General features: G+C 44.3%; 1 protein-coding gene across 3 annotated transcripts in view; it reads left to right on the forward strand.

The window, feature by feature from the left end:
* ENOPH1 (enolase-phosphatase 1) overlaps nt 1-11,965 on the forward strand; it is a 38,204-nt gene extending 26,239 nt beyond the window's left edge. For 2 of the 3 annotated variants that reach the window (XM_027544884.1, XM_027544886.1), the window contains exons 2-6: nt 774-875; nt 2,508-2,710; nt 4,713-4,845; nt 7,383-7,506; nt 10,875-11,965. In XM_027544884.1, the coding sequence (XP_027400685.1) occupies nt 774-875; nt 2,508-2,710; nt 4,713-4,845; nt 7,383-7,506; nt 10,875-11,014 (702 nt within the window). In that variant the 3' untranslated portion in view covers nt 11,015-11,965. Of the gene's footprint in view, nt 1-773; nt 876-2,507; nt 2,711-4,712; nt 4,846-7,382; nt 7,507-9,830; nt 9,888-10,874 lie in introns of all 3 variants that reach the window. The other variant, XM_027544883.1, reaches the window with a different exon arrangement.
* The last annotated feature ends 673 nt before the right edge of the window (nt 11,966-12,638 follow it).

A 12,638-nucleotide genomic window follows, 5' to 3' on the forward strand; every position in this document is an offset into this window, starting at 1 on the left:
ACAGGTTCTTCATTTCTCAATTGTTTTGCACCTCAGAATGTATAGGGTGGATGGTATGGAGGAGTAGAAAGAAAGTCCAAGAGAGAGGGGATATATGTATGCATATGACTGATTCACTTTGTTGTACAGAAGAAACTAACATAACATTGTAAAGCAAGTATACCCCAATTAAAAAAAAAAAAAGAATACATAGGATATTCTGTAGGTGTTCTGGTTTCCAAACAGGAATTATGGTGATCAGGTATTTCTAAAATGTTTGTTATACGTGGACATCATTCTGTCAGCAGATGTTTGTTGAGTCCAGGTCCCAGGCCCTGTAGTGTAAACTGGGTAGTCTTGATCCCTACCCTCAAGGACGTGTGGTCTAGCCATCTGGTTTAGGAGTCAGCCAGCTTTTTCTGGAAAGGACTGAATACTAAATGTTGAGATTTGAGGGCCATATGGTCTTGGTTACAAGTATTCACCTTCGCATCGTGACCCCAAAGTGGCCACAGACACCCAGTAAACTAGTGAGTGTGGCCATATTCCAGTACAACTCCGTTGACAAAAACGAGAGGAGGTTGAACTTGGCACATGGGCTGTAGGTGCTAACTCTATATCTAGTTCATTCGTTTCTCTGTCTCTTCTATCCAGAGCAGCAATTTTCATATTTTCAATGAAACTTTCAGCGTCTTATTTGCTAGAATTAGGTGAGGTGAGATTGTTGAAGAACTTGATCTCATGCAAACAACTAAAAGCTAATGCTTGTTTTTTTCTTTTGCACTTTTATCTAGGACATTTTATTTCCTTACGTCAAAGAAAATGTTGAAGAGTATCTGCAGGCACACTGGGAAGAAGAGGAGTGCCAACAGGATGTCAGGCTTTTGAGGAAACAGGTTGGGACGCTTCTGTTCCCTTGCTTCTGCATTCCCAAAGGTGTTAGAACTGCGGACGCCTGCTTAGGAATCCACATAATTAAACGGCCAGATCATGGCAGTTTGTTGTCTCCACAGTTGCCTCTTTCTGGAGCTGTTTCAGTTGCATACAAATATCATGTATTTATAAATAAACTAAATCATTTCTGTGTGGGATGCAGGAAGGTCTTGTGCCATTTCGTCACATTTTTCATGAATGTCTCCTTGCCACCACACTTCATCACCTCATTCTCCACTGTCTCCTCCCCACGGCATAAGGCCCTGCTGCCCAGCCACAGAACTCCTGGGCCCGCATCTCTCACCCCAGCTCACTCTCGGCCCAGTCTTCTTTTTTTAATTAAAAAATTTTTATTTATTATTTATTTTATTTTTTGGCTGCACTGGGTCTTCATTGCTATACAGGCTTTTTTCTAGTTGCAGTGAGCAGGGGCTACTCTAGTTGTGCAAAGCTTCTCACTGCAGTGGCAACTTTTCTTGTTGCAGAGCATGGGCTTTAGGGCACGTGGGCTTCAGTCGTCACACCTCCCGGGCTCTGGAGCACAGGCTCAATAGTTGTGGCTTACAGGCTTAGTTACTCTGTGGCAAGTGGGATCCTCCTGGACCAGGGATCGAACTTGTGTCTCCTGCATTGGCAGGCGGATTCTTTACCACTGAGCCACCAGGGATGCCCCTCCGCCCAGTCTTTATACCTGCCTTCAGTCGCACATGCTCTGTTCTGCTCTGACTCCTACCACTGTGCTCTGTGGAACTCCTCTTCTGTTGTTTTTCTTATTAAAATTGCTTCACTGGCAAAGGTCTTACTGTGCAGAGCAAACTCTGGCGATTCTTTTTGGAGTTAATTTTCTACATGGGACAATGTGGGAGGCTCTGTAGGTTCTTTCATGTTAGGAGTTCGGATTGAAGAGAATCACAGCCTCTGGGGCATGGGGCGTTTGGGTTTGTTAAATTTTCCACGTAACTCAGGGTTAGTCTGAAACATTCCCCTCTTCACCTTTTTTTGGTGTCTCAACGCTTGTTGTGGAAACATACATATGTCTTGCCCATTGTAGTACACGAATCATTGCGTCTTCAGGGGTTGGGCATACACATTGTCACAGGCTCAGTAGCTATTAGGGTTTGCAAGATGTGGGCCGATTGCAGGAGACGTATCTGAACCAACCCCAGGCATCGCTTCACTGGTTTCTTTTCACTGAATTCCAGGCATAAACTAAGCTTTTCGTGATTTCTTCCTCAGTCAGTTATAGTGCAGAGAAAATGATCAGATTTAACTGAAGCCCTGGTTTGATCCTAGTCAGTGAATCAACAAACCAGCTCTTACTATAACATTTTATCGTTTTGTGCTCTTTCTTCTCACATACAACATGCCTCTCAGTTTAAGTTTCAGCTTTAGTGATACAGGAAAGCTGTTGTAAACTTACTAATTATAATCCACTATTTTTTTAGGAATCATTCATTTCAGTCTCAAAGCCTAGGATACTTTAATTTGTGACGGTGCTTGGAGCTTATGGTAGTGGGGGAAGGTTGGTCTGCTAGTTTTCAGGTATCGTTTAAGGGATCTCTTCATAGATTTCGTGTTGTTGATGACTTTTAAAGGCTGAAGAGGACTCCCACCTGGATGGGGCTGTTCCAATCCCAGCAGCCTCCGGTAATGGGGCGGACGACCCGCAGTGGATGATCCAGGCCGTGGTGGATAACGTGTACTGGCAGATGTCCCTGGACCGGAAGACCACGGCACTGAAGCAGCTGCAGGGCCACATGTGGAGGGCGGCGTTCAAGGCTGGGCACATGAAAGCGGAGTACGTAGCTCCAGTAATTTTGCCTAGAAAATCCCATGGACGGAGGAGCCTGGTAGGCTGCAGTCCATGGGATCGCTAGAGTCGGACACGACTGAGCGACTTCAGTTTAACTTTTCACTTTCATGCAATGGAGAAGGAAATGGCAACCCACTCCAGTGTTCTTGCCTGGAGAATCCCAGGGACGGGGAAGCCTGGTGGGCTGCCGTCTATGGGATTGCACAGAGTCGGACACGACTGAAGTGACACAGCAGCAGCAAGAGACTCAACGCTTTATCCACGCCCTAAAGCAAATGCGTTTCCCAGTAGTTTTCTCTCTCCAGTGCAAGTTGCATGACTTGCAAAGTAGCTAAAAAATCAGCATTCTTTTTAGTTCAACGAGTGAGTATGTTATTTCTTTTTTTTCCAAAGCTGGGATAAATTTAGTTTACCCAGCTAAATTGTCCAGGCCTATATCTGGCTTGGTGTGGTGGTTGGAAACTTTTAACCCCAGCCTTAGAAAATGGCGACTTCTGTGAGCTCAGTCATACCTGATCCTTAGGGTATGTGTGCCAGCGCCGTTGGGTGCTTCCCAGGACTGTGACCGGCTTCTGCTCCGTTGGAGAAGCGAGATGGTGTGAAACGATGCACCTGCCACCGCGAGGTTCCTCCGCCGGCAGTGCCGCTTTTCCACAGACCCTGGGGTCAGAGCACTCCTGCCAGAGGAGCCTCGTGAGTCCTGTGTTGCTAAGAGAGTCTTAGTAAGTCACATCTCTTAGGATTTTAGGGCATTGCCTGATGTAAAGCCTAGGATCCAAGACTGTTACTAGCTGCTTACATTTCTTTTTTCTGTCAATTGAGATGCCGTTCCTTTAGGTGCTTTACAAGGGGGCTTCCACCTTTTAAGGATGCTTGAGAATTTCAGGATAGGCCAGTGATGTGGAAGTCAACACTAGTTAGTTCACGTTGTAAACACCCGGAGGAGTGGAGCCAGGAGACCGTGTCACAGGAGTCAGCCCTGCCTTCTCGCAGCCCTAGTTCCTTAATTATAAAACCAGGAGCTTGAAATAAATCATCTTAGACGTCTGAGCCCTGCTTTGGAGCAATATCAGTCTATAGATTCAACATAGAATAATCCTGCCTCTGAGTGAAAAGTAACATACGAAGTGACTCACAATTATGGGAACTGGTTTTGAACTAATCGTCAATCCCTTTCCTTCAGTTTGTGTAATATATTGAGTTGTGTTTCATCCAGCAGAAGACTTCTCTGACATTTTCCAGGTAATCCTTTATAACAGACTGGTTCCACCTCCCAGGTTTCTTGTGCTTCTCTTTTCACCCATTTCCTGTGATGTTCCCTCCCTGAACAGAACACATTGTAGAATTGGTGAACAAGTTAGTGTCAGGATCCAGAAAACCAGACACGACGCTTTGCTGATCAGCAGATATGAAGTGGTACATGTCTCTTAACTGATTTGTTCCATACTTTTTTTCTGTAGAATAAAACTTGAAGTTATCTTAGTTCTCAAGAAATGTAGTTCTGTTTTCTAGCTAATCAAAGACGAATAGCTTTGAGCCCCACCAATTTTTTTTTTTTTAGTTGTTTGACTACAGATCTTTCTAAAAGCATTTCTGTGCTTTCTTAAGGCACACTGGACATAACCTTTTCTACTCATGAACTAATCAAAGATTACACAGCAGTACAGTATTACTGTTTTTTGCTTTTTTGAATTCCGTAGAAATTCCTTAGGACTTTAAACATTGGCTTTCTTATTTTATCTCTCTGTCCATAATCACTTTTACTGTCATTAGGGTGACTGTCCCCTCTCCACTGAAACTGCTTCTGATCTATGACCTGACTCTCTGGGGCACGTTCATGACATCTGCAGGAGCTCACAGCTCGTGGAGGTGCTTTCCCTGGTGTCCATTTGTACACAAGTAGAGAAACTCGTGGCAGCGTGTGACTGGTTTTCATCCAGCCGGAATAACCTCTTCCTGCGTTTTGCCTCTGTGCTCTTCCCTCTAGGTTCTTTGAAGACGTGGTTCCGGCCGTCCGGAAGTGGCGAGAGGCTGGGATGAAGGTGTATGTCTATTCTTCAGGGAGTGTGGAGGCGCAGAAACTATTATTTGGGCATTCTACAGAGGGGGACATTCTTGAGGTAGGTGGCCCGATTGCTTTTTTTTTTGGACACCGTCAAAGCATAAAATAGTGACTGTGAATGCTACAGTTATAAACTAAGTCAGCATTCAGGTAATTGCCTTTACATATGCTGTGTGAGTTGAAAAAAGTGGAAAAAACGGGGAATACATTATGGAAGGGTGAACTGTAGCCCTGGTCCCAGGCTTTGTACCACTTTGTAGAAGTTCTTACACTTAGCTGCCCATAAGGAACCTGGAAAGTTTGTTAAGGATGTAGATCCCTGGGCCCCGCTTCGTAGCGCATCTTGACTCAGAAGGTCTGGGGTGAGGGTCATACATGTGCATTTAAAAATATCCACCCCAAGTGATTCTGGTGACTAGTATTAAAACTAGTTATATGTATATAGCTATGTATATAGATCGACCTGTCTGTCTATATATCCATCCACATCCACATTTATTCATCACAGATAAATAAGACCTGAGTTAGCTTATAAACCAGCTATCTTGTCAATATTAGAAAATTGTCAGCCCAGAGGAAGGGAACCAATGGCTTTTGGTTGTTGAAGGTGTCAGGTATGACGTGTGATAGCGGCACATAACTTTGTGGTGGTGGTGTAGTCGCTAAGTCGCGTCCAGCTCTGGCGGCCCCATGTGGGATAGCCTGCCAGACTCCTCTGTCCGTGGGATTTCCGGGAAAGAAATACTGGAGTGGGTTGCCATTTCCTTCTCTAGGGGGTCTTCCTGACCCTGGGTCTCAGAAAGGGGCACACAGACTTCTGGAGTGCCTGAGAGGACACGGCGATTTCATTTGTTCCCAGTACTTTGGAGACAGATTTTATTTTAGCAGAATCCTCATTCTTCTCGAAGAGAACTGGCCATGTTATTGCACAAAATGACTTAAGGCCACCTATGAACACTTCTTGGACCTGAGAAAGGCCTGGCTAGCTTTTCTGTCCCACTGTCCCTGCGCCCCCTGGTGGACAAGATGGTCATTGGAAAAGGGAAAGAAATGCTGAGTAACTGAATACAGGCCAAACTTAATGTTACACAACAGTTTACTCAGCTAACTATTTTTTTAAAAGTAAATACTTATTGACCCTTTACCATATGCAGAAAAAGGTTTGGCTTTGAAGATTGTCACAGTCTATTTTACTTTCCTTCTTTTCATCTTGGTTCCAAATCAAATATTAAATAAAATGCTTTCATTGATAAAACCCTTTCTCCTCTGAATACAGATTTAAGCTTCTTTTCTGCTATCTCTGATAAAACAATCAGGTCATAGGAGACAGGACATAATAATTACCTACTAGGTTCAGTAATGAATGCTTTATTCTCCACTTGCTCCTTGTGAGACAGACTTGAGAAAGAAAATATGCAAAACCATTCTTAACTTTAAAAATCTCAATACACCTTAATTTCTTTGAGTGATTGTTTTTAGTTTGAGTGTTTTTAGTTAGGCTTATTTTTAGTTTGTGAAAAGTTCTGAAATTCAAGAGATCACATTATATAATGTGTGTGTGTGCTCAGTCATATCCAACTCTTTGTGACCCCTTGGACTGTAGCCCACCAGGCTTTTCTGTCCATGGGATTTCCCAGGCAAGGATACTGGAGCAGGTTGCCATTTCCTCCTCCAGGGGATCTTTCTGACCCAGGGATCGAACCTGCAGTTGCTGCATTGGCAGGTGGATTCTTTACCAGTGAGCTACCTGGGAAGCCTGCCACTGTTACTGCTCAAAAATGATAGATAAAATATTGGGTTCGATAGAATTTCAAAATGTTTTATTTAGAAAATCAAAGTTTCTTGGAAGTAAGATAACAGCTTACTAATAAGGCAGGTTAGAGAAATCCGTTCATGCTGGCATTGAAAGGACAATGTGGAGAACCTTTTCATCAGAGGTGAAAACCAGTTCATAAGTTGTTTGAGTGCATATAGTATTGTAATGGTAGAAAGTAGGGCATATATATCGGAGAAGGCACTGGCACCCCACTCCAGTACTCTTGCCTGGAAAATCCCATGGACGGAGGAGCCTGGTAGGCTGCAGCCCATGGGGTCGCTAAGAGTCGGACACGACTGAGCGACTTCACTTTCACTTTTCACTTTCATGCACTGGAGAAGGAAATGGCAACCCACTCCAGCGTTCTTGCCTGGAGGATCCCAGGGATGGGGGAGCCTGGTGGGCCGCCGTCTATGGGGTCACACAGAGTCGGACACGACTGAAGAGACTTAGCAGCAGAAGCAGCAGCAGCAGGGCATATATATGTAAAAGACTTTGGATATAAAATAGAAAATGAAAGAAAGCCGAAAAGATTACAGAATGATCTTACATGCATTGAATCAGTAGTTTTCTTCTTTCAGATGTTTATTTCTATAAAACCTTACTTTATTTTTCATAGCCTCCACAAAGTTCTCTATGAAGTAGACCTACAGGGAATATTTCTTGAGTGGATGAAGTGACTATGATTGTTGAGTATTTCAAAGAAAAGGGATGAGAACCAGAGGGGCTGGGTTGCACATGTGCTCATAGCATCCTTCTTTCCCCTCCTGTGTGTTCAGCTTGTGGATGGTCACTTTGATACCAAGATTGGACACAAAGTGGAGAGTGAGAGTTACCAAAAGATCGCCAGCAGCATTGGCTGTTCAACCAACAACATCTTGTTTCTGACGGATGTTTCCCGAGGTGAGTAACCTGACTTCTTGGATAGTACACTCCAGGTTGGGAGCTGAGCCTGGCACTGGAAACACTTTGCCTTCATAAAGAAGGTTTCCATGGGGAGCCGTGAGAAATGAGACAGGTATCTAAAGGAAACAGTGCAAATAGATGTTTATAGACAAAACTTGCCTGGTGCTGATCTTGGTAAGAGATCTAATGCTAAACGGTTATTAGCTAGTGTCAAGTCCCACGTGGACAGTGATGACTCAGCTTGGTTGAGAATCTGGGTTGCTGGTCAAGAGGACTGTGCTTGAGGCAGGGGTGCTTGGGAACTGTGCTTGAAAACTCAGGGTGCATGGAAGGCAGCGCCTCTGCTGCTGAGTGAGTGAATCTGAGCAGGGGGTTGTGGAGCACTCTTTTTCTGGGAGGTGACAGTCCTTTCACAGAAGGTGGGAACATAGAAGAGACAGCTCTGCCCCATTTACTTTTAGTACTCAGAGTGAAAGTTTGCTAGTCGCTCAGTCGTGTCCAGCTCTTTGCGACCCCATGGACTGTAGCCTGCCGGGCTCCTCTCTGTCCATGGGGATTCTTCAGGCAAGAATATTGGAGTGGGTTGCCATTCCCTTCTCCAGAGGATTTTCCCGACCCATGGATCAAACCCGGATCTCTTGCATTGCAGGCAGATTTTTCACCATCTGAGCCATGAGGGAAGCCTGTCACCCTTAAATTAATGCATTCTGTTGCTCTGTTTCCCACAGGTTGAGAAACTACTGGGGATTCTTATTACAGCAGATCTGAATCCAGAGAGTGTGTTTCAGATTCTTGCCCTGTCTGCCCCGTCTCTGGCCGCAGACCTGAGTCCTGTCTCCAGTCCTCCACTGTTTGCGTGTGGATTTTATGTCTGCTTGCAGTGCCTCCTCTCTTGCCAGTTTTCCTTCCTTGAAATTTCCTCACACTCTGTGCACAGGAGTCATTTGTTAAATTGCGGGTCCTAATGCAGTAGTTGCGCATTGAGGACCTGAGTCACTGCATTTTTAACAAGCTTCTAGGTGATTGCCACACTGCTGGTCCAGGGACCACTCAGAGCAGTGGTGCTCCAGAGCAGGAGTTGATAGTAGGGTTCTGTAAAGGGCCAGACAGTAAGTATTTTAGGCTCTGCAGGCCATGCAGCTACTCAACTCTGTCTTCGAAGTGCAGAAGCAGCCATAGACAGTACAGAAGTGAGTGGGCCTGGCTGTTTCCAGTAAAACTCTGTTTACGATAATATAGCGGTAGGCCATCATTTGCTGACCTTCGTTCTAGAGCATATGGAGTCTGACACACGATTTCAACTGTAGCTCTACCACTGGCTAGCTCTTAGTTTTCGTATCTGTAGAATGGGGATGGTCATATAATGCTAATTACCTAAGGATTGTTGGAAAGATTTAGATGAGAACAGAAGCTCCATGAAGCCAAGACCTTCATTTTGTTCCTGTTTCTGGTCCTAGCATAGTACCTGGCACGTAGTAGCTGCTAATTTAATATAAGGGATTAGCTGTTATCTTTCAGATAGAAACAAAAGGAGGAGGGGATTGTAACCCAAGACACGTTGGAGATAGCCCCCACAATACGTAGCTTACTAGGTTTCATCTGACTAGTCCTGTTTGTTTGGGTCTTTGTGGCTTTGCTTGGGCTTTCTCTAGTTGCGGCGAGTGGGGGCTACTCTAATTACGGTTTACGGGCTTCTCACTGCGGTGGCATCTTGTTGCAGAGCACCGGCTCTAGCGTGTACAGGCTCAGTAGTTGTGGCATACGGCTAAGTTGCCCTGTGCCATGTGGAATCTTCCTGGATCGGGGATCAAATCCATGTCCCCTGCACTGACAGGCAGATTCTTTACCACTGGATCACCAGGGAAATTCTGACTAGTCCTGTTTTTACTTCTACCTATCCATGCTATGGGCTTCCTTGGTGGGTCAGATGGTGAAGAATCTGCCTGCAATGTGTGAGACCTGGGTTCAGTCCCTGGTTTGGGAAGATCCCCTGGAGGAGGGTGTGGCGACCCACTGCAGTATTCTTGTCTGGAGAATCCCCATGCAGTATTCTTGTCTGGTGGGCTGTGGGGTTGGAAAGAGTCGGATATGACTGAGTGACTAAACGTATCCATGCTGTCACTGATCTTAAAGCACTCATAGTCCAATGAGAAGAGAGACAGCAGGTAATAACGTGTCAGGTCATATTATCCTGTGCATGCTTAGTCGCTTCAGTCATGTCCGACTTTTTGCGACCCTACGGACTGCAGCCCTCCAGACTCCTCTGTCCATTGGATTCTCTAGGCAAGAATACTGGAGTGAGTTGCCATTTCCTCCTCCAGGGGATCTTCCCAACCCAGGGATCGGACGCACATCTCCAATGTCTCCTGCATTGGCAGGTGGGTTCTTTACCACTAGCGCCACTTGGGATGTCCCTCATATTGTCCTGATGGAACTAAATACAAGGAGCACCGAGGATGCTCTAATACAGATGGTGGTGGCTCTAGAAGATAGAATACTTGAGCTGAATTTCGAAGAGTAGGAATCCGCCACGCAAAAATGGTGGGCAGTCTAGCCAAGGCTTATGACATCTTTGGGCTCCAGGTATAAGTAGGTGTTTTAGCCTGATTAGATCCTGGGGTTCCGTTTGTCCCATATCTGTTTAATTGGAATTATTCCTGACAGCCTGTCCTCTGGGAAACAGCTCAGGTCTCTTTAGGACTGATGGGAGGGAATGGAAGAAAGCTGTCGGCAGGACACAGCTCTGTCTTTGTGTGTTCATAAGCACTTAATCAAGCTCAGAAGTCTGGGATACACCATCCTCCTAGTCTGTCAGTACAGTTAGGTATTTGAAAAATATGTTTTATGGAAAAATTAAAACTATTTAAAACAATAATTCTACCCCCATGTGCCTTTTTTTTTTTTTTTTAAGATTATTTAGTTATTTGACTGTGTTGGGACTTAGTTGCAGCATGTGGGATCTAGCTCCCTGGCCAGGGGTCGAGCCCTGGCCCCCTGCACTGGGACCACCAGGGAAGTCCCCATGTGCCTGTTTTTTAGCTTCAACAATTACAGAATTTGGGCCAGATTTCTTTCCTTTTTTAAGAATTTTTTTTTGAGACAAACCTTTGTTTTAAGTCTTTGTTGAATTTCTTAACTATAATGCTTCTTTTATTGTGTTGGTGTTTTTTGCCACAAGGCATGTGAGATCTTAGCTTCCTGACCAAGGATCGAACCCCCTCCACTGGAAGGCAAAGTCTTAACCCCTGGACCATTAGGGAAGTCCCAAGACTTGTTTCTTGCGTTCCCACCTCCCTCTGATCACTTTGAAGCAAATCCCAAGCACCCTGTTCTGCTGTTTCTGACGCGTGTTTTGCTTCTCGCAGAGGCCAGCGCTGCTGAGGAGGCGGGCGTGCATGTCGCTGTGGTGGTGAGACCGGGCAACGCAGGGCTGACTGATGATGAGAAGACCCACTTCAGCCTCATCACGTCCTTCAGTGAACTGTACCTGCCTTCCTCAACCTAGAGGAGGAGCCCCGAGGAAGGCCAGGCTGTCTTCACAGCGTCGTCCCTGTCGTCTAGTTTTATTCTAATGGTAAAAGGCATTTGCTTAAAAAATACAGATATAAACACACACGGAAGGTTTGTTAAGTGTGTGTATGTTCAAATTTCCTTTCACAAGCACATAGTGGAAAAAGGGTCTCAGTTCAGTGAAAAGGAAACATTTTAAAGATGCTCTATATGTAGAAATTGTTTGGGACCACAACCCTAACCCTTATGGAGGGCGACGTATAGTTGAGAGAAGAAATTATGACTGAACAGGTCAAATGTGTTAATGTTTATCAAGTCATGGATCAAAATAGGTTGGTTTGAGTGGTTTCTCAGAAGCCTTGTTATTTTGAAACTAGAAGTATTTCAAAGACATTCCTAATAATAATCTACTTCCCCTTTTAAATTGTGAGTTTAAGATTACAACAACCTAATTTGAAACTATTAATCTCTCTGTTTACAAATGACAAAGCTATTTGTTTCTGCTCCAGAAGAGAGCACAGTTGGGAAAGAAAGTGCATGTGAGTCTTGATTAACCAAGTGTTTATTACTTGAGAAACTTGCTGATCATTGTGGTACCCACAGCAAGCAGTTGCCTTACCAGTGGAAAAGATGCACTAATGTAACAGCTAAAATAGAAATGTGCTTCCTAAGGTGTAACCAAACAGCCCTAATCTTGCCCCTTGTTACAGATCAGAGATGCCCAGCTAACTACTTCTTAGCACAGTTTGAGAACATATGTTAATTCCTGTTCACTATTAAAAAATAAATGGTTTACTGAAATTTGTCCAAAAGACCTAGAGCCCTGATATCTAATATGAAGTGGATGCAAGAAATGTAAATTTTATAACAGCATTATTTATCCTGGTTTAGCCTAATGGGATGTCATGTCAGTTTCATATGATTAATAAAAGCATTTTCTTCTTCATTCAGTTTTATGGAAGCTTGCTTACTGCCAGAAGCAGAAAAGTAGCTGAAGAGAGATTGGATAAATAAGAATTTTAGTTTAGCTTTTGCCTTAATTTTGAGTGTGTGTTTGTGATATGGGTGTTTATGCGTGTATGCATTTTAATGGAATGCCAGTAGAAAATCATTGACTATTATTTGAGAGAGAGAGAGAGAGAGAGAGAGAGAGAGAGAGAGAGATATGTAACCTTGCTGCTGCTGCTAAGTCGCTTCAGTCGTGTCTGACTCTGTGCAACCCCATAGACGGCAGTCCACCAGGCTACCCCGTCCCTGGGATTCTGCAGGCAAGAACACTAGAGTGGGTTGCCATTTCCTTCTCCAGTGTATAAAAGTAAAAAGTAAAAAGTGAAGTCGCTCAGTTGTGTCCAACTCCTAGCGACCCCATGGACTGCAGCCTACCAGGCTCCTCCATCCATGGGATTTTCTAGGCAAGAGTACTGGAGTAGGGTGCCATTGCCTTCTCTGATATGTAACCTTAGTAGTTATTATTTCATTTGGATAATAAACATTCAAGATATAAGTGGATTTCTTAAGATTTTTGAGAATCTTATGTTTGAGGTATATAAGATAATGCTTGAAGGAGGCAACTGTTCTCCTAATTAATCAAGAAAAATGAATGAATCCTGGAGTAATAA

Source organism: Bos indicus x Bos taurus, chromosome 6 (assembly GCF_003369695.1).
Source record: "Bos indicus x Bos taurus breed Angus x Brahman F1 hybrid chromosome 6, Bos_hybrid_MaternalHap_v2.0, whole genome shotgun sequence".
Taxonomy (NCBI): domain Eukaryota; kingdom Metazoa; phylum Chordata; class Mammalia; order Artiodactyla; family Bovidae; genus Bos; species Bos indicus x Bos taurus.